The 26,547-nt window shown below is 37.6% G+C and overlaps 1 protein-coding gene across 1 annotated transcript in view; it reads left to right on the top strand.

Moving 5' to 3' along the window:
* Positions 1-26,547, top strand: part of Pkn (serine/threonine-protein kinase N) — a 718,384-nt gene that overhangs the window by 306,508 nt on the left and 385,329 nt on the right. Inside the window, exon 9 of the mRNA XM_090368665.1 lies at positions 22,532-22,675. Coding sequence (XP_090224791.1) covers positions 22,532-22,675 — 144 coding nt within the window. The remainder of the gene's footprint in view (positions 1-22,531; positions 22,676-26,547) is intronic.

The raw sequence follows: 26,547 nt of genomic DNA, 5'->3' as shown, positions 1-26,547 counted from the left end.
CCCTGACCCACTTCTAAAGCTGGCGAACCATGATATACCTGTTGTGCCTACCATTCGTTTCCTTGGATTAACTTTAGATAAAAAATTGACCTTTCTTGACCATATTAAAGAACTTAGAAACACCTGTTTCAAGAAACTAAACATTTTGAGAGTATTATCAGGTACAACATGGGGTGCTGACCGTCAAACACTCCATTTATATCATGCTATTGTAAGATCAAGGTTAGACTATGCGTCACCAGTTTACAACTCTGCTAGACCCAGCATTTTGAGGGCTTTGGACCCTATTCACCATAGTGGCCTTCGCATTGCTCTTGGAGCCTACCGCATATCTCCTGTGCAGAGCCTGTACACTGAAGCTCACGATCCCCCACTCTCTCTACGAAGACAAATTTTACTGCTAAATTATGCCGTCAAAATAAAAAGCCAACCCCTGCATCCATCGTGGAAACATCTATTTACACCAGATTGGGAGAACTTGTATGCCGTTTATCCATTAATAAATCGACCCGCTGGCATACATCTTTGCTCACTACTTGATAATTGGCAGCTTGACCTTTCTAAAGTAGCCATCTCTAGTTTCACGACTCCTCCATGGGCTTTTTGCCCTGCCACCTGTGATCTGTCCCTTCAAGAATGGGGAAAAAGTACTCTTTCTTCACAGAATGTAAACCAGCTTCATAAATCTCTACTTGAGAAATATGAATCTTATACCAGGATATACACAGACGTTTCCAAAACTGACACCACGTCGGTGCTGCTGTTGTTCTTCCATCATCTACAATATCTAATCAGTTACCTTTAGAATGCAATATCTTTACTGCTGAACTTCATGCCATTCAAATGGCGCTGGAAACTATAAAGTTGAAGCACTTTACCCATAGTATTATTTTTACCGACTCTCTGAGTGCCCTTCTCGTTTTACAGCAACCAAGAAAGCATCATAACTACCTACTTGGTAATATTCAAAACTTGCTGGCTCATCTAGCTAAGAACACGAAAGTAATAAAATTTCGTTGGGTCGCTAGCCATGTTGGCATACCTGGCAATGAGAGTGCCGACCACGCAGCCAAATCTACTGTGCAACCAATTGATGACTGTTTCAAAATTCCTTTCACCGATTATAAAAGTCTTATAACAAAGCGAAGTATGATTTACTGGTAAACCATCTGGCAAAACCAAGGATGCAACAAACTCCTTCGGATTAAACTGAAACTCCAGTCTTGGCCATCTAGTTTCCGCTTGAACCGAAAGGAAGAAGTCACACTTGCAAGATTACGAATAGGACATACGCACCTCACTCACCTTTATCTTCTCTCTTCCTCAGACCCGCCTTCTTGTCCGAACTGCCATGCTCAAATCACAGTCCAGCACATCATTGTTGACTGTCCTCTCTATAATCGAGTACATCAAACCACCTTCTTATCAAACTGTGCAGCCCAAATCACACCTACTTTGCAACAAATATTAGGCGACAGATCTGATATTAATGCAGTTTTCACTTTCCTAAAAAGGATAAAATGCTATGACAGAATATAATGCTTAAATCTCACATAGTGCACATATCTCACTTTTAATAAAGCCTTTAGCCTCCTACCATTGTTTGGCGCATAATGGCCTATAGCTGCTGTTGCGCCGTAAAACATACAACAACAACAACAACAACTTCATTCGTACTAGTTTCTTTGTGAGGATCTGTTGTGTTGTGTGCATTGTGTGTGTTGTGTTTGCTATCTATAATTTAACAAATACCTAAGTAATCGTTTTTTTAATTTTATAATTTTAATTTCAACTATAGAATTTATATAGAAAATGTTGCTTTCAACACCAGTCAAGAAAAGAAAAATTGATAACGAGGGAAGAAAATTCCAAGAAAAGTGGGGAGCTGAACTGTTTTTTTATGCAAGTGAAAGTAAAATTACATGCTTAATTTGTAAGGAAAATATTAGTGTTGCTAAAGAATACAACATTAAGCGGCATTATAACTCTAATCATAAGGAACAATATTCAGGCTTCGAAGCAAAAATAAGAGAAGAAAAATTTAAAGCAATGAAGAAAACACTTCATAGTCAACAACAAGTTTACAAAATTCATGAAAACTAATGAATCAGTAGTAAGAGCAAGTTATGAAATAAGCTATTTGTTAGCAAAACGTTCAAAATCGTTCATGGATGGTTCGTTAATTAAAGAATGTATGATAAAAGCAGCTGAAATCATGTCCTGAAAAAGTGCAATCATTTCGCGATATTTCATCATCAAGAAATACAGTGGTATAGAGAATTAGCAAAATGGCAGATAACATCAGTTCACAACTACAGGATATATCTACAGAAGTCTTGTTCTTTTCAATTGTGATTGATCAAAGTACAGATATAAGAGATGTTGCTCAAGTTGCTGTATTTTTTCGTGGTTGCAATAATAACATGAGGATCACCAAAGAATTGTCGGAAGTTATCCCTCTTCTTGGAACTACGACTGGCGAAGATATGTTTGCTGCTTTATGGAGCATTTTAGAAAAGTGTAAGCTTCCACTTGACAGACTTGTGTCTGTAACAACCGACTGTGCCAAATCAATGACAGGTGAAAATCGAGGATTTCTGTCAAAATTGATTAGAAAATTACAAACTGAGCCCAGATGAACTGAAAACCATGGCTTTCCACTGCCTTATTCATCAACAAGTTCTGTGTTTAAAAATATTAAAAATGGACGATGTATTGAAAACAGTAACAAAAACAATCAACTTTATTCGATTGAGAGCACTCAACCATTGGCAATTTATTTATCTTCTTAAAGATTTAGAATCTGAGTTCGATGATCTTCCTTATTATACAGAAGTTCGATGGTTATCATGCCACAAAGTTTTAAAGAGATTTTATATGTTTTGGAGGAAATAACAGTTTGTCTTGAAATGAAAAATGAAAATGTATCAGTTATAAAAAATCCTTTGTGGATTAAGGATTTGGCATTTTTAATTGATATTACAAGCCACCTCAATAATCTTAACATTTCATTGCAAGGTAAAAATAAGTTAATAATGAACATGTACGACGCAATAGCAAGTTTTGTACAAAAACTAACATTGTTTTAAAATCATTTAAAAAAAGTCGTTTTGACCCATTTTCCTACTTGTGAGCAGTTAAAAACAAAATCAAAATTGCTCTTTCTCACAATATTGTGACAAAATTGAGGAAATCAAAAACGAATTCGATAAGTGTTTTAATGATTTTAAAGAGTTAGAAGATATGTTTTCTCTTCTTGTTGGACCTTTTTCATTTGAAATCGAAAAAGCTCCCACTTTGATTCAACTGGAATTAATTGATTTCCAAAATGATTCATATTTGAAAGACAAATATCGAGAAGTAGGAATTCCAAAAATATATTCTTACTTAGGTGAAAAATACCCGGAAATTAAAAAGTTTGCTGCACAAATTATGTGCTACTTTGGGAGTTCATACGTATGCGAGCAATTATTTTGATGTATGAGATTAAATAAAACGGCATATAGATCAAGATTGACAGATAAACATCTTTCCGACATACTGAAAATTGTATGTTCCCAGTGTTTGATTCCTGATGTTGAAAAACTAGTAGGGGGTAAATGCTGGCAGGTTTCCGGGAAAACAAATTAATATATTTTCATAAATATATTGAATATTTCATTTTTAAATAAAAATAATAATATAACAATTATATATACTAAAACCAAAGGAGTGCAAGGCAGCCAAAGTAACACACCTCTATTAGTTACAATTTATTAGGAAGAGTTTTGGAAATTGTTATCGTTACAAAATCCATCTTCAGTCTTTGTAGCAATTTCCGAAACGTTTCCTAGTAAATTGTAACTAATAGAAGTGTGTTACTTTGGCTGCCTTGTGCTCCTTTGGTTACCAGTTCATCAACAGCCACTTTACTACCATTTTTTCACTGTACATACTAAATTCTGAATTACTTGTATTCTGTAGATCTGAATAAAAATTTAAATGTTAATTACATATGAGTTTTAATTATCCTGATTATGCTACTGAATCCTGAATCAATATATAATATTTAAGAAAATTTTATGAGGCCCGCGAAAATCATACCATCCCACAAAATGGCCGGCGACAGAAATGAGTTTGACACACCTGGTCTATATGATGTAAGCTCAATAGGGGGTTTCTATGGATTTTTCAGAATTTGGGATTTTAAAATAGCTTTTTTCCATATTTTTGGGAATATTTCCTCAATTACAACAGTTATATTGATCTATTAGTTTGTTAGGTCTATTTTTGCCAGTTTTATGATTACTTCTACCTCTAAGTGGTCATAACCCAGGCATTTATTATTTTTGGTTTTAGATAATGCTTTCCAATTCTTCTGTAGTAAAAAGAGGTTCAATATTGGCATTGTCATATTCAATATTTTCTTTCATGATGTCAATCTCTCTCTGGCCTTAGTTTGTGTGATGCTGTCTAAGATGTTATTTACAGAGTTTGTCCAACACAAGGTTGGGGTTCCATCTGGTTTGACAGTTGTTTCTATAACATCTTTTGACAGCTTCCATAGAGATTCTGTAAGAATCTCTTAGTGCATCCACCTCATTTTGTGGCCAAGGTGTTCTGGCTCTTTGAAAGTTCCTCCTTGCCTGGTGCACCCTTCTCCTGAGTATAATCAGTTCAGGGCACCACCAGCAGACTACTTGCTTCCTCGTTTTTTTTCTCATTGGATAGACAGGTTTGATGTTTTTGTTAGGATGTTTGTCAGAGTTAGTGTTTGCTTGTCTGGGATATTTGTAGTTCGATCTAGACCACTCACTTTCCCATTTTTGCAGCTCAGCTGCTGTAAGTTTTTTGAAGATCTGCCAGTTTGCCTTTTATATATTAAACCTTTTAATGTCTAATAGAGATTGTTGGCCTGTTTGTAGTTGCCTGTTGAGTTTAAAGATGATGCCTCTATGACCTGATGTACTCCAGTCTTGCTGGACATGCCAGTCTATAATTTTGTAGGCTATTGAGTTTATGGCAAGAGTAACATCAATGTCACTTGCCCACATAGTACTGCTAAAAGTTGGCTGGGGATTTGGTTTTTTTTTTTTTTTTTATGTGAACCCCAAACACGAGAGGTATTAGAACCTACAGTACTTAGTACCGTGCTTGGGTTTGAGGTTAAGAAGACGAAAGAAGATATTTGTTGACATTGGAATAGAACTTCTGTAGATTGTAATTTTCAGGAAATACTTATGAAGGAAGGTTGTTCCAGAAAATGGCAGTTGAATGAATAAATGAGGAAGATGAAAAGTTTGTCCTGTGGGTTTGAAGTTGGACAGTAAATGGATGTTGGCTAGTGGCGGCACGTGTTCGGACTGTTTTGAAAGAGAGAGCAGGAATTATAGAAGCCAATTCAGAAGAACAGTGCCCATGGAAGTATCTGTAGAAGAGGCATGCAGCAGAAACAGTGCGTCTATGAGACAGAGAGTGGAGAGACTATGTTAGAGATGAATCATTAATTAACCTAACTGCCCTCTTCTGAATGGAATCAAGAAGCCTGAGAAAGGTTTTGGGGACACCACCCCAGATGTGGGAACAATATTCCATTACGGGGCGGATTTGCGATTTATACAGAGTGAGCAGCTGTTTGGAAGAAAAGTAATGCCGAGAGCGAAAGAGAAAACCAAGTATTTTAGATGCAGAGGAAGCAATATTTGTAATGTGCTTGTACCAAGAGAGATTAGAAGTCAGGGTAATCCCCAAAAGAGATATATCATTTTGCCTAGAAATCGGAGTGTCACTAAAGATAAGCATAGGAGCAGAAGAATCCTTTTTGCGAGATATAAGACAAGACTGAGTTTTAGAAGGGTTGAAATCAACTAAGTTGTCTTTGCCCCACTGGAGAATTCCCTGAAGATCGGCATTTAAGGAATTGGTAGCAGATTTTCGAGACGTTGAAGCTGATTGAGCAGGACAAGGTTTCTCAAAATGGAAAGTTGAATGCAATGTGCTATCATCGGCAAAACTATGGATAGGATTTCCAGTCAATGGAAGAAGGTCATTAATATACAAGAAGAAAAGAGTGGGGGAAAGAACTGAACTTTGGGGGACACTGGCATTAGTGGAGAAGTTAGAAGACAGAGGGACATCTACCATCACCCTCAGTGAGCGATCAGAGAGAAAACTGGATAACCAATTACTAAAAACAGTTGGCAAACCATAAGATGGAAGCTTTTTTAGAAGACCTATATGCCAAACACGATCAAAAGCCTTTGAGATGTCAAGAGCAACTACTTGTGTTTCACCGAACCTTTCCATTGAATTAGTCCATAAATGGGTAACATAAGCCAGAATATCTCCAGTGGATCGACACTGACGGAATCCATACTGGTGATTGTTGATCAGACGGAAGGTTTCTAGATTAAGAGTTGGCAGATAATTGATTTCTCCATTACTTTAGAAAGAGTAGAAGTCATTGCAATGGGACGATAATTGAATGGTAGGGATTTGTCACCCTTTTTAGGAACTTGCTGGATATGAGCAAATTTCCAAGCAGAAGGAAAAACATCTTTGGAATAAGAAAGTGAAAAAAGGCGGCAAAGAATAGGAGTAAGTTCAGGAGCACAGGTTTTGAGAACAAGTGGAGAAATACCATCAGGACCTGGAGCTTTCTTAGCATCAAGATTCATCAAAATCCTTCTGACATCCTTTTGACAGAAGACCACAGGAGGCATTGAATGGAGCGTGTTGGGAATGGTGGGAGGTGTTTTACCAAGATCATTAATACATGAGCTGGAAGAAAAATGGGATGCTAGCAGGTCAGCTTTATCCTTGGCTGAAGTGGCAACAGAACCATCTGGTTTGTACAGAGGTGGGAGCAAAGATGGGCAAAAGTTGCGGCCAATAGCTTTGGCAAGAGACCAGAATGCTCGGCTACAGCAAGTTTTCTACTCTTAGCCTGTTCAAACTCTAGTTTGGACTGATTAATAACTGCTTTACAACTGTTGAGAGCTTTGGTGTAGGCAGAAAATGAAACTGAAGAATTAGAAACAAGCCAATTACAATATGCAACATTCTTCTTTTGGACAGCCTTAGCACATTTATTGGAAAACCAAGGTTTAGATAAAGGACGAGATTTTAAAGTGTAGTGTGGGATAAGGGATCCCATTCCTGCAAGAATAATTTCACTGACATGATCTGAGCAAACATTGACATCAGAAGTTTTGAAACAGTAATCCGACCAAGGAAAAGAAGAAAAGAAGTATCGCAGGTCATCCCATTTTGCATTCTTGTAATGCCAAACAACACGTGGTTGGGAATAGCCATGAGATAAAGTTTCCATTGGAGAAGAGACGATCACCAAGTTGTGATCTGAAGTGCCCAAAGCACCTCTCACTTCGACCGTGTACTTAGAAGGGTTGTTTGTTAGAAAAAGATCAAGCGTATTGGCTGTATGATTAGGATTGTCTGGTATTCTTGTAGGTAAATGAACAATCTGTGCTAGGTCATTAGTAATTGCAAAAGCCTCAGCATCTCGACCTGCTGGGTCGGTGTGACTAGAAAACGGAAGCCAGCTGGAGTTGTGAACGTTAAAATCACCAAGGAAAATTACCTCACTGTTAGGAAAGTTGGACTGGAGAAAGTCAAGTTGCAAAGAGAGGAAGTCATAGAGCTCCAAGTGATTAGTGGAGATGTGTGAACGGTAGAGACAACAGATGAATTTGACACAATGAGGTAGAGAGATTTTAAGCCAGAGAAGATCAAAGAGAGGAGATTCCAAATTGCCAAGTCTCTGACAGGGAATATCAGAACGGACATATGCACAAGTACCACCTTTGAGGCGAAAGGAATCGTACAGCGAATAATTTGGGCATCTGAGATGAGCAGTAGATGAATCAACCGATAACTGAGATTCTGTCAGAAAAAGTACATGGGGTTTGGCAGACTGCAAGTGGAAATGGACATCGTTGAGATTAGAATTGAGACCATGTATATTTGTGAAATGAATTAGGAAGTGCTTGGGAGGTTTAGATCTTTTCGCATATAAGCTTGCTCTATTAGTTTGACAATTCATGGTATGTTCAAAAGTAAGAAAAAGTAGGTGGGACATGCTGTTTGAAGTAATGAAATTTTTGGATATGGCATACATGTGGTAAGAATATACCCAGATCCTTGACATAACGTGGCCTTGACAATGCTCCCCGCATACACACTACTCGGACTCCCTCCAGTCACTATTTGGCAGAGTAGAGGTAGCAAGATTATACACTAGCTGATCCGGAAGCTTCCTAGAGAGTTACCAATAGGTTCAGTCTGGTGTACTAACTAGCGGCCGGCATGCGAACACCGTTTTAGAGCTGTACCCTTGAAATGTAAGGAATATTGGATCTTGTCACGACGTTCATCATAACCTCAAAAGTCATCAGTCATACTGCATGATGGAAGAGATAGGGAAGGGTTGACTGGAACTTAGCTCTAGAGACTAAACATGGGTTCCAGCAATTCAAGCCTGCAATAAGCAAAGTGGTGGTATTTCACCGGTTGATGAGAGTCATCTACCACCTAGACCAGGTTGATTTAGTACTTAAAATGGTGAGGTATCTATATAATCTGAAAGTATCTGACCATCTTGAGTGTCTGCTTTGTCTTCAGCATAACTATACCATAAAGCAGTTTCCAAAATGGTGTTCCGCAGAACCCCGAGGTTCTGTGAGGTAAAATGTGAGGTTCTGCGAAAAAATAAAAAAATTAAAAAAAATTTTACACATCAAAAGTTAAAAATATTATAGGTACGTTTATATCTGGTGGACGAGACAATATTTGAGTCAGTTCGCTTTTACTGCACAGCTTATGTACCAACCTGCCTTTGTAATTGTAACCCAGAACCTGCATATTACATTGACTGTATACTAATACCTCACTTACCTACCTAAATACTAGGAAACGATGGCCGAACAGCCGTGATTGGTTATGCTCCATGTTTGGGTCCGTATTTCGCATGATGGTATGTTTTTGTCTATATTTTTTTAATACTAATAATAATAAACAAAGAATTTAAGTGTTTGGCCTTGAACCAAGAAAAATTTTCGCATGTGCCGCAATACCCTTTTTTTTTATGTTGTACACTAAAAATATTTAAGGGGTTTTGTTAGGTTGTACAAAATATAAAACGGTTCCTTGACTAAATTTAATTTGGAAATGCTGCCATAAAGCATTGGAGTATCACATTTGGCCCACTTAACATAGAAGGTTTGACTATTGATATTCATGCTCGAGTACCTGATAAACTAAATGAGTATTCAGCATCTACATTCACACCTGAGGAGTTATTCAATTAGGGGAATGCCAGACAATCATCAAACTCTAACAGGGAGCAAAGTGATTTTGTAATAACTTAGAGCGAAGTGGAGGAGAAATTGTTGAAGTTAAACATAAGGAAGGCACCAGGGGTGGATGGGATCTATCCATTTATATTAAAGGACACAGCAAAGGAAGTAAGCAAACCCATAATTATGAAATCCATATTATCCATAATTATGAAAGCTTCCTTGTACTCAGGGGAAATCCCCATGGACTGGAGATGTGCAAATGTGTCCCAAATTCGCAAAAGGCGACACGAGTAATTACACATACCTGTTAGTCTAACTTCAGTTCCTGGGAAAATAATGGTGTCACTGGTTTATTATTATTATTATTAGCCATATGGTGCAAGGAAGCCTGAAGCTTATGCTGCACCAGCCAAAAAAAAAATTTCTGAACTACCCTGAGAGGGGGAGAGAGATAAAAGGAATCACAAGGAAGAGAAGAATGGTAATATCCAGCTCAGGACCCTGGGTGTGCCAAGCCCATTCTCACCAGATGTGAGCCCCTGAGGTTGTTTAGGAAGCGATGCAGCATCATCTAGACAAGACTGCAGTAATAGTTCAGACAAAGCATGGGTTTGTTAAGGAGAAGTCTTGTGTGTGGCAAATTTGTTTGGATACTATGATGTGGTCACAAAGGAATTGGATGCAAGGAATAATTTTGACATCATATACTTGGATTTTAGGAAAGCTTTTGATTCTGCAGCACATGGAAGACCACTGTGTAAATTTCAGCAGTATGGCATTAAGGGCAAGTTGTTATAATGGATAAAAGGATTGGAGAAGACAGAGAGTGGTTATCAATGGACACTGCACAGTGGAGTCTTCAGGGGTTCAGTGTTGGGCCTATTGTTGTTTTCAATATTTATTAGTGATATTGATGAAGGTGTATCAGGCTTAATGTGTAAGTTTTCAGATGATACGAAGGTTGGCAGGGTTGTTAATGACAGTAATGAAAGTACACTACTGCAACAGGATCTGGAAAAGTTGAGAAAATGGGCTGAGAGGTGGCAACTGAAGTTTAACATTGACTAATGTAAAGTACTGTAAATGGGTAGCAGTAACCCCCAGAGTAACGTATCAACTGGGTGCTACTCCACTCAGGGTAGTGGAGAATGAAAAGGACCTGGGGATAATTGTGAGTCAGATATGAAGTTTTCTGAGCAGTGCAAAAAGGCTGCAAGAGATCTTGTGTCTTTTCAATGACATACAGAAATTTCGCTAGCAGTGATAAGGAGGTAATTGTCCCCTTGTAGAAGGCAATGGTCAGGCCACACCTTGAGTACTGTATACAGGTCTGGAGGCCTCATTTTAGGAAAGATGTAGAGCTGATGGAATGAGTACAGAGAAGGGCAATGAGATTGGTGAGGGAAACAAAGAGTTGGTGTTACCAAGAAAGGCTTAAATTTTGCAAATTGCAGCTTCTGGAGAATAGGCACCTGCGAAGTGATCTAATTGAGGTGTATAAGGCCTTGAATGGATTGAGCAAGCTCAGTGCTAATGGGATTCGTCCTCTTGCTCAGATTACTCACCTGAGGATGTGCAGAAATTTGCCTTTAGCCTGCAAGTGGTTGATAGTTGAAACTAACTTCTATCTGTTGTAGTGGAGGTCAGCAACTTAAATAAGTTCAAGGCAGAACTAGACAAACATTAGGAGTGAATGGATGGGTGAAATGAGAATGTTTTTTTTTTTTTGGCTGATGCTATTTGAGCTTGCTTTCTTGTATCATATAGTAGTAGTGGCATGTGATGCAAGAAAGCAAGTGTATGAGCTTATGCAGCATTAGCCAAAAAAAAAAAAAAAAAAAAAATCACACCTTCCCTCCAAATGCCTGTTCAGTTCCTCCTTAAGTTTATTCAACCTATCAACTTCAACAACGACAGATGGAAGTTTGTTCCAGCAATTAACCACCCGCTGGCTAAAGGCAAATTTCCGCACATCTATTCTACATCTGTCTTTTCTTAATTTGAATTTATGCCCCCTTAGGATTGTAATCTGAACAAGTGGAAGGATCCCATCAGAATTCAGCGTGCTCAACCCATTTAAGGCCTTATACACCTCAGTCAGGTGGCTAGTCTTCAGCTGCTGCAATTTGCAGAACTTAAGCCTCTCTTTGTAAGAGGATCCCTTCATTCCCCTCACCAGTCTTTTTGCCCTTCTCTGTACACATTCAAGTAAATCTACACCCTTCCTAAAATGAGGCCTCCAGACCTTTACGCAGTACTCAAGGCGTGGCCTGACCATTGCCTTATACAGAGGGTCAATCACCTCCTTTTCGCTGCTAGCAAAATTCCTATATATCATTGACAAAACCCCATGACCTGCCCTGGCAGCCTGTCTGCATTGCTCAGAAAACTTCATATCTGACTGCACAATTACTCCCAGGTCTTTTTCATTATCTACCACCTTAAGTGTAGTACCACACAGTTGGTACATTTCTCTGGAGTTACTTCTACCCATATGCAGTACTTTGCATTTGTCAAGGTTAAACTTCAGTTGCCACTTCTTAGCCCATCTGCCCTAAGAAGACAAGACTTTCCCTTAACAAACCTGTGTCTGAATTATTGCTGCAGTCTTGTCTAGATGATTCTGCAATGCATCTTTAACCAGTGACTCCATAATTTTACCCGGAACAGAAGTTAAACTAACTGGTCTGTAATTACTCGTGTGACCCTTCGATCTCCCTTTGTGAATTGGGGATATGTTTGCACATCTCCAGTCCATGGGGACCTCCCCTGAGTCTAATGATGCTCTCATAATTATGGCTAAGGGTTTGCTTAGTTGCTTTGCCATCCTCTTTAATATAACTGGATAGATCCCATCCACCCCAGGTGCTTTTCTTATGTTTAACTTCAACAATTTCTCCTCCACTTGGTTCTCAGTTATTACAAAATCATTAAATATCCTGCTACAATTTGATAACCTTCTGCCATTTTCAAACCTTAATAATTCCTCATGTGCGAATGTAGATGCAAAATACTCATTCAGTTTGTTTGCTATCTGAGCAGGATCATCGACAGTCGAACCATCGATGTCAAGTGGACCAATCAGATTCATCCCTTTCCTTATAGAGTTTAAATAAGTAAACAAATTTTTGCTGTTTTTCTTAGCATCTTTTGCCAAGGATTTCTCGTAATCTGCCTTCGCCTGCCTAACTGGCCTAGGCCTAATGACTCGAATGAGTACAATGAACAATTGTACAGAGAAATAGTGGGCTAGTAAATCGGAATGTCTTATAATGGGGAATTTTAACTTCCCAGATATTGACTGGAACTTGTGGGTTGGTGACTCACACACTAGTCAGACTTTTGTGGATTTATTGGATGATTGTTTTCTGCAGCAGCATATTCGAGAGGTAACCAGAGAAAGTAATACTCTTGATCTTGTTATCAGCATTGATCATTCGTGTATTAAGAATTTGCAGATAAAGGAACCGCTAGGTGGCATTGATCACAGTGTACTAATGTGGGATTTACTTAAAGGTTTAATTACCATCAGGGGTAAAGGAAATGTTTTTGCTTCCGTAAAGGTGAGTACAGTGGTCTCCGACAGTTTTTAAATTTTGTACAGTGGGATAGACTGACGATGTTACCAACAGTAAATTCTGAGTGGGAAGTATTCAAGGAATTAATCTTGGATGCTACTAAAAGTTTCATACCTATTAAAAAATATTATTCAAGGTTTAGGCCTAAATGGTTATCTAATGAACTAATGAAACTCGTAACAGAGAAGAAAAATGCATTGGATGCATATAAATTATCAAGCGACTCAGAAGCTTATGGCAGATATAAGCTAGTCTGTAATCAGGTCACAATGGAGGTTAGGCAGGAAGGCAGATTATGAGAAATCCTTGGCAAAAGATTCTAAGAAAAACAGCAAGTATTTCTTTACTTATATAAACTCTAAAAGGAAGTGGATGAATCTGATTGTTCCACTTGACATCGATGGATTGAATGTTGATGATCCTGCTCAGATAGCAAATAAACTGAATGAGTATTTTGCATTTACATTCCCACATGAGGAATTATTAAGGTTTGAAAATGCCAGATGGTTATCAAATTGTAGCAAGATACTTAATGATTTTGTAATAACTGAGAGCAAAGTGGAGGATAAATTGTTGAAGTTAAACTTAAAGGCACCTGGGTGGATTGGATCTATCCAGTTATATTAAAGGAGGCGGCAAAGCAACTATGCAAACCGTTAGCCATAATTATGAGAGCATCCTTGGGCTCAGGGAAGGTTCCGACGGACTGGAGAAGTGCAAATGTATCCCCAATTCACAAAGGGGGATCGAAGGGTGACACGAGTAATTACAGACCAGTTAGTTTAACTTCTGTTCCGGGTAAAATAATGGAGTCACTGGTTAAAGATGCATTGCAGGATCATCTAGACAAGACTGCAGCAATAATTCAGACAGCATGGGTGTGTTAAGGGAAAGTCTTGTCTGACAAATTTGATAGGATATTATGATGTGGTTACGAAGGAACTGGATGCAAAAAATAATTTTGATATCATATATTTGGATTTCAGAAAGCTTTTGACACTGTTGCGCATGGAAGTCTATCGTACAAATTGGAGCAGAATGGTATTAAGGGTAAGTTGCTACAATGGATAAAAGGATGGTTAAGTGGGAGAAGACAGAGGGTGGTAATCAATGGGTGCTGCTCTTTGTGGACTAATGTTATTAGTGGTGTCCCACAGGGTTCGGTGTTAGGTCCACTGTTGTTTTGTATATTTATAAATGATATTGATGAAGGTATATCAGGCTTAATGTCGAAGTTTGCAGATGATACAAAGGTTGGCAGGGTTGTTAATGACAGTAATGGCAGTGTGCTACTGCAACAGGATCTAGATAATTTGGGCAGATGGGCTAAGAAGTGGCAACTGAAGTTTAACCTTGACAAATGCAAAGTACTGCATTTGGGTAGAAGTAACCCCAGAGAAACGTACCACTTCCATGGCAGGTCATGGAGTTTTGTCAATGATATACAGTGAAACTTCACTTTAACGGACAGCCATGGGTAACGAAAATGTGTCCGTTAGAGAGAAGTGTCCGCTAACAAGAAGTCTGAGGGAGAAAAAAAAAAGAAAGAAAGAAAAATCGTTAAACGTTTAGTGCAAAATTAAATTAAAATATATACAGATTTTGAACAATATTTTTGTAAATAATATACAGTTACATACACAAGAGATAAAGAAAAATCATTAAACGTTTAATGTAAAATTAAATTATATACAGATTTTGCACAATATTTTTGTAAATAATATACATACAATTGTGCTATGCATATTATGACTTTATCTTATGAAAAATACATACAGTAATCACTTATTTTCTTCTGCACCTTCTTCCGGCTGATAATTTTGTTTTCAACATTTGTTTGGAGTGAAGAAACCATCTAAAGTCCTTCAGTAAGATACTTCAGCGGTGAAAAACATTTTTAAATGATTGATTTGTATGAGCGCTTCTTCTATTTTCATCGGTGGTTCGTCGTTAAATGTTCTCCGACATAATGACCTCCTTCCATTTCTTCATCCTCATGAGGAACTTCTTGAAAAATATCGATGATAATGTCGTTGATATCTATAGCGCCATCTTCTGTAGTGAGGTTCGAGTCTATATCTTTGTAGCTAGGGTCACTTGTAGCTGAAGTATCGTACATTATCAATAGATGAAGTTCTTGTTCTTCTTGGTGCTCCACATTGCTGTTCACAACTTCAATTTTTGCATTTGAGAAGCCAGACTTTGCAAGACAGTTTGTTTTCTAATTGCGTTTACTGAAGAGGAAATCCATTGAATCGCATCTAGGATGCTGATTTTCTTTGCAAGGTCACTCGCACACGTTACATCGTTCATGTTTACAATGAGATGTCTTAAAACACGTTTTCTGTAGCGAAGTTTAAAATTTTTTATTATCCCTTGATCCAAGGGCTGACACTCTGCAGGTGTGTTTGGTGGAAGAGAAACAATTTGAATGTTGGACAATTCAATGTGCGGGTGAGATGCAGCATTATCCATGAAAAGAATAATTTTTCTGTTTTGAGGAATCATGTTTTGGTTAAAGTGACTTATCCATTCGCTCATGATATCTCGTGTCATCCACGCTTTTTTATTAGACTTCCAATCAACATTCAAGATTCAACTTTATGCCCTTGAAAAAACAAGGATTTTGTGGTTTTCCTATAACAAGGAAAACCAGAAAACAAGAGGTTGTTCAAAGTCTCCCAGCATTTTTGTACACAATAGTATAGTCAAGCGTGCCTTAGAAATTTTTCCGCCCTGGCACTTTTCGTTTTTTAGACTCATTGTTTTTTCAGGAAGAACTTAGCCAGGTGGGAAGGAGCAGCAGTGTGTAGCACACGCTTCTTGATTAGACCGGGGTTCGAGCCCGTCACCACCAAATATGGAGGATGCGGAAAGCTTAAGGAATGACCACCGCATGTACTGGAGCAATATGGCCTTAGTTGCTAATGCTCCTAAAAACCAAACAACAACAACATCAGGAAGAACTTTAAAAAAAAAACCCTGTTTCGCCACAGTTGTAAATATCCTTAGCTTCAAAATCATGACATAAATCTTCCAATTTGACGGTGCACTCTGTTACAACCCCAGTATCAACAGATCCACCTTCACCACTTACGGTTTTCCAAGAAATTTTATGCCGAGTTTTGAACTTGTCTAGCCATCCCACAGAAGCTTTGAACTCATTTACTCCTAGATTTCGCAACCTCCAAAGCCTTTTCCCTAATAATAGGCCTATTAATGGGAAATTTTTTAGCACATTCGTGACAAAACCACTCATACGTAACATTGTCAATTTGAACTCCAACAGTTTTCGGGAATGATTTTTGAACCTGATCATTTTCGTGTTGCCAAAATTGTTTGAGCAGTTCATTTTTTTTTCTTTAGGATGTCGCTTACCTGCATCTTCCTGATTTTGAATTTTGCAGCGAGAGCGCGAACACTTTTTTTACCGATCATACGCATTAATGAGTTCGACTTTATCTTTTAAAGTTAAATGTTTACGAGAAGGCATTGTGCACTTCACACGACACCGAACAAAACTGAAAACTGAAACTGAAAAGACGAAAGGCCGACCATATCCCCCCTCCCCTGCACACACCGAATTCATCAGAAGTTTTACACGTGTCTTAAAATTCTTGAAAAAGGGTTTAGAACCGCGACGTAAACCTTGATAAAATTCAGAGAATCGGAAATAGAAAATAAACACACGATTGAGGCAATACGTGGAAGAAAAGTTCCTAGAAAAAGGGCCGTAAGCTCGCCCGCGGTCTGTTATGGGGAGATCAAATTAAGTGCTAATCTAAACGAAACAGTGCAGATTGCCTGTCCGCGTCCATTACAGAGAATGTCCGCTAGACAGAAGCTGCAAACATGTTAAAACCAATAGAGGTGAGTTGGGGAATTTGAAAATGCCCGTTGTAGAGAGAGAGAGATGTCTGTTAACGAGAGGTGTCCGTTAGGATAAGTTTCACTGTATAGGAATTTTGCTAGCAGGGGAAGGTGGTGATTGTCCCTCTGTATAAGGCAGTGGTCAGGCCACGCCTTGAGTACTGTGTACAGGTCTGGAGGCCTCATTTTAGGAAGGATGTAGATTTACTTGAGCGTGTACAGAGAAGGGCAACAAGATTGGTGAGGGGAATGAAGGGATCCTCTTACCAAGAGAGGCTTAAGTTCTGCAAATTGCAGTGGCTTGAGACTAGGCACCTGCGCGGTGATCTGATTGAGGTGTATAGGCCTTGAATGGGTTGAGCACGCTGAATTCCTATGGGATTCTTCCACTTGTTCAGATTACCAACCTAAGGGGTCATAAATTCAAATTAAGAAAAGACAGATGTAGAATAGATGTGCAGAAATTTGCCTTTAGCCAGCGGGTGGTTAATTGCTGGAACAAACTTCCATCTGTCGTTGTGGAAGTTAATAGTTTGAATAAATTTAAGGAGGAACTGGAGAGGCATTTTTTTTTTTTTTTGGCTGATGCTGCATAAGCTCATACACTTGGTTTCTTGCATCACATGCCACTACTTTGTACTACTACTATTAGTCAAACAATACAAACAACACAGCATTACATGTAAAAGCTACATAACACTCAACTCTCTCCACTCTGTCTCATAGATGTTCTGTTTCTACTTCATGCCTTTTCTATAGATACGACCATGGGCACTGTTCTTCTGAACTGGCTTCTATAATTCTCGCTCTCTTTCAAAGAAATCCAAACACGTGCTGTGTGGATTAACATAATTTTAGTGTCCAACTTTTAAACTCACAGAACCAACTTTTCTTCTTCCTCATTTATTCATTCAACTTCCGTTTTCTGGAGTAACCTTCCTTCATATGTATTTCCTAAAAATTACAATCTACAGAAGTTGAAGTCTAATGTCAACAAATATCTTCTTTCATTTTCTCAACCTCTAACCCATGCACAGTACTGAGTACTATAGGTTCTGAAAGCTCTTGTTTAGGATTTTCGTTAAAAAAAAACTGGCTTAGCACTTTTCATACTTCTTCACAGTGAAATTCAGCAATTTAAGAGAACCCTTGGTACTGCATAGACAAGTAAATATGCATCCCTATGCAGTTACCATATTTGCTTATCCATGCAATTTTCTGAAGGATTGTGAACACTAAATGAAATCCACACACCACTGAATAGTGTTAAAAGAGACAGGTGTATAAGGCCTTGAATGGGTTGAGCACGCTGAATTCTGATGGGATCCTTCCGCTTGTTCAGATTACGATCCTAAGGGGGCATAAATTCAAATTAAGAAAAGACAGATGTAGAATCGATGTGCGGAAATTTGCCTTTAGCCAGCGGGTGGTTAATTGCTGGAACAACCTTCCATCTGTCGTTGTGGAAGTTGATAGGTTGAATAAATTTAAGGAGGAACTGGACTGGCATTTGGAGGGAATGGTGTGTGTTTTGGTTTTTTTTTTTTTTTTTTTTTTGGCTGATGCTGCATAAGCTCATTCACTTGCTTTCTTGCATCACATGCCACTACTACTACCACCTCTTTTGTGACCTGATTACAGACTATCTTATATCTGCCATAGGCTCTTGAGTCGCTTGATAATTTATATGCAACCCATGCATTTTTCTTCTCTGTTACGAGTCTCATTAGTTCATTAGATAACCATTTAGGCTTAAACCTTGAACAATATTTCTTAATAGGTATGAAACTTCTAGTAGCTTCCACGATTAATTCCTTGGATGCTTCCCACTTAGAATTTACTGTTGGTAACATCGTCAGTTTATCCCACTGCACAGAATTTAAAAACTGTCAGAGAACACTGTACTCACCCTTACAGAAGCAAAAACCCTTTCCTTTACCCCTGATTGTAATTAAATCTTTAAGTAAATCCCACATCAGTACACTGTGATCACTGCCACCTAGTGGTTCCTTTATCTGCAAATTCTTAATACACGAATGAACACTGCTGATAACCAGATCAAGAGTATTACTTTCTCTGGTTACCTCTCGAACATGCTGCTGCAGAAAACAATCATCCAATAAATCCACAAAAGTCTATATGTCCTTGCTAATGCTAAAGCTGACCAGCAGTTGAAATCAGCACACACAATATGATATTTGCAGTAGGCAGCAAGTCTGTGACTGCTTGTAAATATTCTGTGGTAGGATTTATATCTTCACCAGTTCTGGAATATCATTTTCTTAATTGGAGCTTTATCTGATCTACAGCAGCTCTTGCTCTTTGAGAATTCAATGGGATGAGATGTAGAGCCCTAGTCACATTTATGTTTTCAATCTAGCTCATAACTAACTGGTTGTAGATTGTATAAATTCTTACCATTTTTGTATAGGGGAATTTGTAATCCCCTGTACGCATAGTCATTCAACCATGCTGCCTTACAGGTAGAACTCTTTGCTGCTGGGACTTATTTTTGCAGCTTTTGTAATCATGGCAGGTGACTGCACAGTGACCACAGGCAGGAGTTTTCTGACTGCAATCCTTGGCAGTGTAACCATATTTATCACTCCAACCAGCATAGATTCTCTGTTGTCCTTGTAATAATTGCCGAATCCTAGGTGAAATGTCTGCAATTATGTTTAGCTGTCCATTTCTGCAGTTCTTGGTTCCACTTCTTAGCTGAAACTCACTGGCGAACTCACCTATGGTCATAATAGGGCTAAAGTTTTTATAATAAAAGTTTGTCCTCAAATCTCTTTCTCAGGAGTTGATTCAGCTATGTCAAAAATAACATTTGGGTTTTTCCCTTTTGGTTTCTCTGATAACAAACCCAGTTTTGGTACTTCTGGATGGTTTTCAATCTTTTTTTAAGTCTTTTTTGTTTGTCACCTTTAGTAAAATCCCATTCTTTCCGATTTAGTTCAACTGTTGAATCTTATTTCCTTCAAATAAGTTTTAGTTTAGAGCCTCACTTGATTTCATTGTGGAATCATCCTTAGCTTTGAGAATTATAACATTTGACTCTTTATTTGTAGTTGGTTTACTTATTACTTGTTTTGATTTAATCAACTCATATTTTGCCACTGGCTTTTGCTACTTGAGCATAGTTCAGTGTGTTCATTACTCAGTAATTATTATCTTGTTCATTTATTGTTTCCGATTATGATTTTAGTACCTGGTTCTCAGTATTTAACTCTGTGAGTCTCTGCTCCAAAATCAGTGCAATTTACTATCTGGAACTTTATAGATGAGGTTATTATTATGTTAGTTTGTTTATGCATATATTCTTCTAAAAAGAGTATCACTTCTTTGGCTTGTTTCACTGGATCATCAATATTTGTTAAAAGTTCATACTTCTCCTTCACCAGTTTTTGGTTGTTCTAATTCAATCTGTTTTTGTTTTTCTTTTGATTATTCTCTCTCTTAGCTTTTTTGTGCTAAGGTGGTCTGGAGGATAATTATCGAAGTCTTTATTTTTTTCTTTGTTCATATTGGGCAAGTTGTTTTGCAGTGACCTCTCTTTAAATTGCTCTCACCTTCAAAGATTTTTGGAGATCAAAGTTAAACCTCCTGGACTGTGTAAGGCTAATCAAATGTTCTTGGAATGATGCTTCTACCATATGCTTAAATTCAGCCTGGAAAAACATCTGGCCTTTAATCATCCATAACCTTGCTAATTAGAAGATGATGGTGCTCTGACAAATGATATTTCCACTGTTGTTAAATCAATGGGTCTGGAGGTTGACGAAGAGGATGGGGAGACTTTATTGATGCTCATGGTGTGAGTTAACAGCAGAGGAGTTACAAGAGTTGAAGAAAATTATGAATAGTGACACTGGAGAGGAAGAGGCCAGCCAAAAAGTGTAAGCTGATGAGTTGCAGATTGTCATTTCTTGTTAGGAGCATTTAAGAGAACTAGTAAAAAAACACCCCAACAGTGAAAACACTGAACTTATGTGCAAAATGGAAGATGAAGTCATTTCTTACTTTGGGAAGCTGCAAAAAACAGTACACTACAGTTTCTCTGACAGTAGCAGAAAACGACAACAGATTGAAAAGACACCTGATGTCTGATCTAATCCCACTACCACTACGCCACTATTGATTTCATCAACCCCCGCACTTCATGTCTAAGGTAAATGCTAATTATTGTTTTTTTTTAAGATCTTTTATAACTATTTAATAAAATAAATAGTTATAAAACAAAATAGTTATATTCACATTTTTAATGTAAAAATTAATTATAACATGTAAGAAATACCTATTTTATGTAGTATTGGGGTCAGCTGCCAAGAGTTTAGAAAGAATTATAGGAAATCAATGTATTATTGGTTTCAACTGGTTTAATATTTTCAACATACAATGGGTTTTGTGCAACAAATTACCATCAGATGTTGGGCCCCACTGTATTCCGCTTTATCCATTGTGACACTTGACTTCATTCAGCACTACAAAGAAAAAATAAAATAAAATGAGTCGTCAGATTGAAAACAAAATTTGTGTACCTTATATAGTTGTTTCAAGGTCTCAAACAAAAAAAAAAATATATGTCTGTCACAACTGCTTCTGTGTAAATTCATTGTTTTCCTGAAATCCAAGAATATGATATCAAAATTATTTTCTGCATCCACTTCCTTTGTGACCACATCATAGTATTGAATCAAATTAGTCAGACAAGACTTCCTCTTAACATTCCCAGCTGTGTCTGACCTATTACTGCAGCCTTGTATAGATGATCCTGCAATTCTTCTTTAATCAGTGCTTCCATCAATTTCCCTGGAACAGAAGTTAAACTAACAGGTCTGTAATTACTCGTGTCACTCTTTGATCCCCCTTTGTGAATTGAAGACACATCTGCACACCTCCAGTCCATGGGAACCTCCCCTTAATCCAAGGAAGCTGTCATAATTATGGCTAAGGGTTTGCCTACTTCCTCTGTTTTGATAGTGCTGGTGAACTTTTGTGTGTATCTCTCTGTCTTGACATATAACACTTACATGCAGGATAAAAAGAATTCAGCTTGTTCCTAGTTCTTGTAACCCATTTTAATATGTCGGTAGCACATTTTAATAGATATCTGCCATGACAGTATAATGCTTTTTCGACCTGTTACTCATTTAAAGAGATCTGGATTTTAATTCTTTTGGAGTGTAGAGAAATTCTTGAAAGTCCGTTTTATTTGAAACTGTATCTCAGGTGAAGGGACAAAGTTTCACCCCAAGTTATTCCTGATTTTTCAGGCTACCCAGCCTGGAAATCAGTCCAAAAACATATGCTTCTATAGATATAATACATTGGCATGAGATGCTAATGCATTGCAAAAATCTTAGTTTTTGAAACAGATAAAAGAAAATTAAAAAAATGCAGTTGGCTACATTTTTATGTATTTCAGTTAGTATTTTGGAAACTTTTGCTAGAATTTAATTTATTGAAAAATTCAACAATGAAGATTCATGCATAATCCTGTACCAGATAAAAGGAGTGGCAAACCTCACGAAACATATCCGTAGTAATTAAATATATCTTTATGGACATGAAATGAAGACATGGTGTTGATGAAGATTTCACAATACTCCCTGGTATTATGCAATCTCACAACTAGAGGATAAAATGGTATTAACTATTATTTTAATAATTTTGATTTAAATATAGCTTTATAATGATAATTTGCTTTAATTTGATTATTATAATTAACAATATTTATTTGAAATGGTGATTTAATTTGTTTTTTGGTATTGTTAATTTTAGTCACGAGAATTGGAAATTCAAATTTACTGGAAGGACTGGAGATCCATGTGTGCTGTAAAATTCCTCCGCCTGGAAGAATTTATTGATGATATTCGGCATGGTATGGCTCTTCATCTCGAACCACGTGGCTTACTCTTTGCTGAGGTAATAACAAATTGGTTTAAATCAGTTTGTGTTTTGAACTTGGTTAAACTTAACTTTTTAAATCAGTTAACTTGTTAAGCCAATTTCTAAGTATTTGCTAATAAATTATTAAAATTTAGTGTTTTTTCTTAATTGTACACCAAATTATATATAATCTATTTTACTCTGTATTAAATTAATGTGCGCAGAAAGTAAAAGTGAAGTTTTATCACCTTTTGCAGGTTGTACAATTTTCTACAATTTTAACAGAGTTAAAATTATATAAAATTATGGCAATTGATGAGGCTTAAAGGAAGTATACAGATATAAATTGTAAATAAAATTTTTAACTTGTATGAACATTCATAAATGTTGCTGATCTAAGCAGCATTTATGAAGGTTGTGTGAGAAATATGCATTGGTTTTAGGAAGAGCTTCTCATTTTTTTCTCATTCATTAGACTTGGGAAAAAAGTATTTTTCTTGATCAGGTATGTGATTGAGATATCTATTATTTCCATGGTTTCAAAAGCCAGATATTTGCATATTTGTTCTCAAGCAATTTTAAATGAGCAGCAGCCTGGAAATTTAGATACAGAATATTTCCGAGACTGCTGCGAGTCATTGCAGTATAATTAAACACATGGGTTGTGTTAGTGTAGCTAAGAATAGGAACAGGTGCATGTATACTTGCATATACACCAGAGCTAGGAGTTTGGTAAATAAATTTGATGGATTTGAGGTATTGCTCAAAATATCAAAGGCAGATATTGTTGGGATATCAGAGATGTGGCGTCACACAGATATAAGGAATGCAGAACTGGAATTTGGGGAGTACAATGTGTACAGGCAGGAGGGGTTATACTATTACTTAAGAAACATAAAATCCAAGGAAGTGAAGCCAGTCAACATTGCTGGATAGTGCAGTATTGAGTCAATTTGGTTTGACATAAGCATTGGGAGATCAAAATTGAGAGTAGGAGTGTGTTATAGGCCTAATGACTCTGATGAGTATAATAAGAAACTGTACATGGAAATAGAGTGAGCCAGTAAATCAGAGAGTCTTATAATGGGGGATTTTAATTTCCTAGATTTGACTGGAATTTGTGGGCTGGTCACTCACACACTAGCAAGGCTTTTATGGATTTATTGGATGATTGTTTTCTACATCAGCATGTTTGGAAGGCAGCTAGAGGGAGTAATACTCTTGATCTGATTATCAGTAGTGATTCTTCATGCATTAAGAATCTGCAGATAAAAGAACCACTAGGTGGCAGCGATCACAGTGTGCTGAAGTGGGATTTACTCAAAGAGATAACTACCATCAGGGGTAAAGGGAAGGGTTTTTGCTTTCGTAAAGGCGACTACAGTGGTCTGAGACAGTATTTAAATTCTATGTGGTGGGACCAACTGATTATGTTACCAACAGCAAATTCAAAATGGGAAGTATTCAAGGAATTTATCTTGGAAGCTACTCGGCTTTTCATACGAACTAAGAAATATTGTTGAGGGTTTAGTTCTAAATGGATGTCAGATGAACTAATGAGACATATGGCAGAGAAGAAAAATGCATGGGATACATATAAATTAATGGATGACATCGAAAACCTATGATAGATATAAGCTGATCTGTAACCAAGTCACAAAGGAGATTAGGCAGGCAAAGGCAGATTATGAGAAATCTTTGACAAAGGATGGAAAGAAACAGCAAAGAATTCTTTACCTGTGTAAACTCTAGAAGGAAAGGGATGAATCAGATTGATCCACTGGATATTGATGTTCAACTGTTGATGATCCTGCTCAGATGGCTAACAAACTAAATGAATATTTTGCATCTACATTCACACATGAGGAGTTATTCAGAGAGGGGAATGCCAGAGGTGAATTAAACTCTGTAGTGAGCTAGATGATTTTGTAATAACAGAGAGGAAAGTGGAGGAAAAACTGTTGAAGATAAACATAAAAAAGACACCCAGTGTGGATGGGATCTATCCATTTATATTAAAGGAGGCAGCAAATGGAAGCAAGCAAACCCTTAGCCATAATTATGAGAGCTTCTTTGGACTCAGGGGAAGTACCCTGGACTGGAGATGTGCCAATGTGACCCCAATTCACAAAGGAGGATCAAAGGACGACACAAGTAATTATAGACCTGTTAGTTTAACTTCTATAATAATTAATGATAAACACCAGCCAAGAAATTGAACTGAAAATTTACTATAAAATAAAATAATATACAGTGAAATGTGATGAAAATAAAAACACTGATTAAATCATAGTTACAATATAGTTTAAAATATAGTTAAAAGCAATAAAATTATCTAAAATAAACTGGGTTAAAAGCGATAAAACAATGAAACCTGGAGCTTTTGGAGAACTGCCGTCTCCTTATTCAACAACATACTACTAGTGCTAAGACACATCCTTAAGTAGCAGGTCCATGGCACTTATGCACGTGATCATCAGACACATGATCTACATTCTCCATGCCCGTATCAGAAACGGAAGTGGCTTGGGAGCGTGTCAAACAGAAACGGTCATCCCTTCTGAGGACAACTGCCTCAAACAGGGGGTGTAAACGGATCCCCCTGTCCCTATTAATAGTATTGTGACTGGATGAACCGATACGCAAGCTCTCGAGCCACTTGTGTTCCCAGAATCCATGGGCGCGGTTGGTAATGACCGTGTCTTCAGGGGAGATCCCCTTTTTATTTTCATCACATTTCACTGTATATTATTTTATTTTGTAGTAAATTTTCAGTTCAATTTCTTGGCTGGTGTTTATCATTAAATATTATAGTATGGAAATTCCCAGCCCCATAGGCCTGTTCGAAGATATAGTTTAACTTCTGTTCCAGGAAAAATAATGGAGTCAGTGGTTAAAGAAGTGATGCAGGATCACCTAGAGAAGATTTCAGTTATAGCTCAGACATAGCATGGTTTTGTTAAGGGAAAGTCTTGCCTGACCAAGTTGATTGGATACTATAATGTGGTCACAAAGGAACTGGATCCAGGAAATAACTTTGATATCATATATTTGTATATTAAAAAGGCTTGTGATACTTTTGCACGTGGCAGACTGCTGCAGAAATTGGAGCAGTGTGGCATTGGAGGCAAATTGCTGTGATGGATAAAGGGATGATTGAGTGGGAGAAGACAGAGTGGTAATCAATGGACACTGCTCATCGTGGACTAATATTATTAGTGGAGTCCCTGAGGGTTCAGTGTTGGGGCCATTGTTGATTTCTGTATTTATAAATGATATTGATGATGGTATATGAGGCTTAATGTCCAAGCTTGCAGATAATATGAAGGTTAGCAGGGTTGTTATGGAAACTAATGACAGTTATTAATGACACTAATGCTGCAACAGGATCTAGAAAAGATGAGCAGATGGGCTGAGAGATGGCAAATGAAGTTTAACATTGACAAATGTAAAGTACTACATATGGGAAACAGTAACCCCCAGAGTAACGTATCAACTCTGTGGTACTACACTGGCAGTGGTAGAGAATGAAAAGGACCTGGGGGTAATTGTGCAGGCAGATATGAAGTTGTCTGAGCAGCGCAGACGGTCTGAAAGAATAGCTCATAGTGTCTTGTCAATCAATGATATACAGGAATTTTTCTAGCAGGGATAAGGTGGTGATTATCCCCTTGTATAAGGCAATGGTCAGGCCACAGCTTGAGTACTATATGCATGTCTCGAGGCCTCATTTTAAGAAGGATGTAGAGCTGTTCAAACGAGTACAGAGAAGGGAAACAAGATTGGTGAATGGAACAAATGATGAAAAATCATTTGTTCCATTACGATGAAAAATCTTAAGTTTTGCAAATTAGTTTCTGGAGACTAGGCATCTGCGAGGTGATCCGATTGAGGTGTATAAAGTCCTG

The sequence above is a fragment of the Mastigoproctus giganteus genome, chromosome 2, assembly GCF_048544385.1.
Source record: "Mastigoproctus giganteus isolate SK-2022 chromosome 2, ASM4854438v1, whole genome shotgun sequence".
NCBI lineage: Eukaryota > Metazoa > Arthropoda > Arachnida > Uropygi > Thelyphonidae > Mastigoproctus > Mastigoproctus giganteus.
Note: the sequence above shows the minus strand (reverse complement) of the source record. Positions and strands in the feature narration are given on the sequence as shown.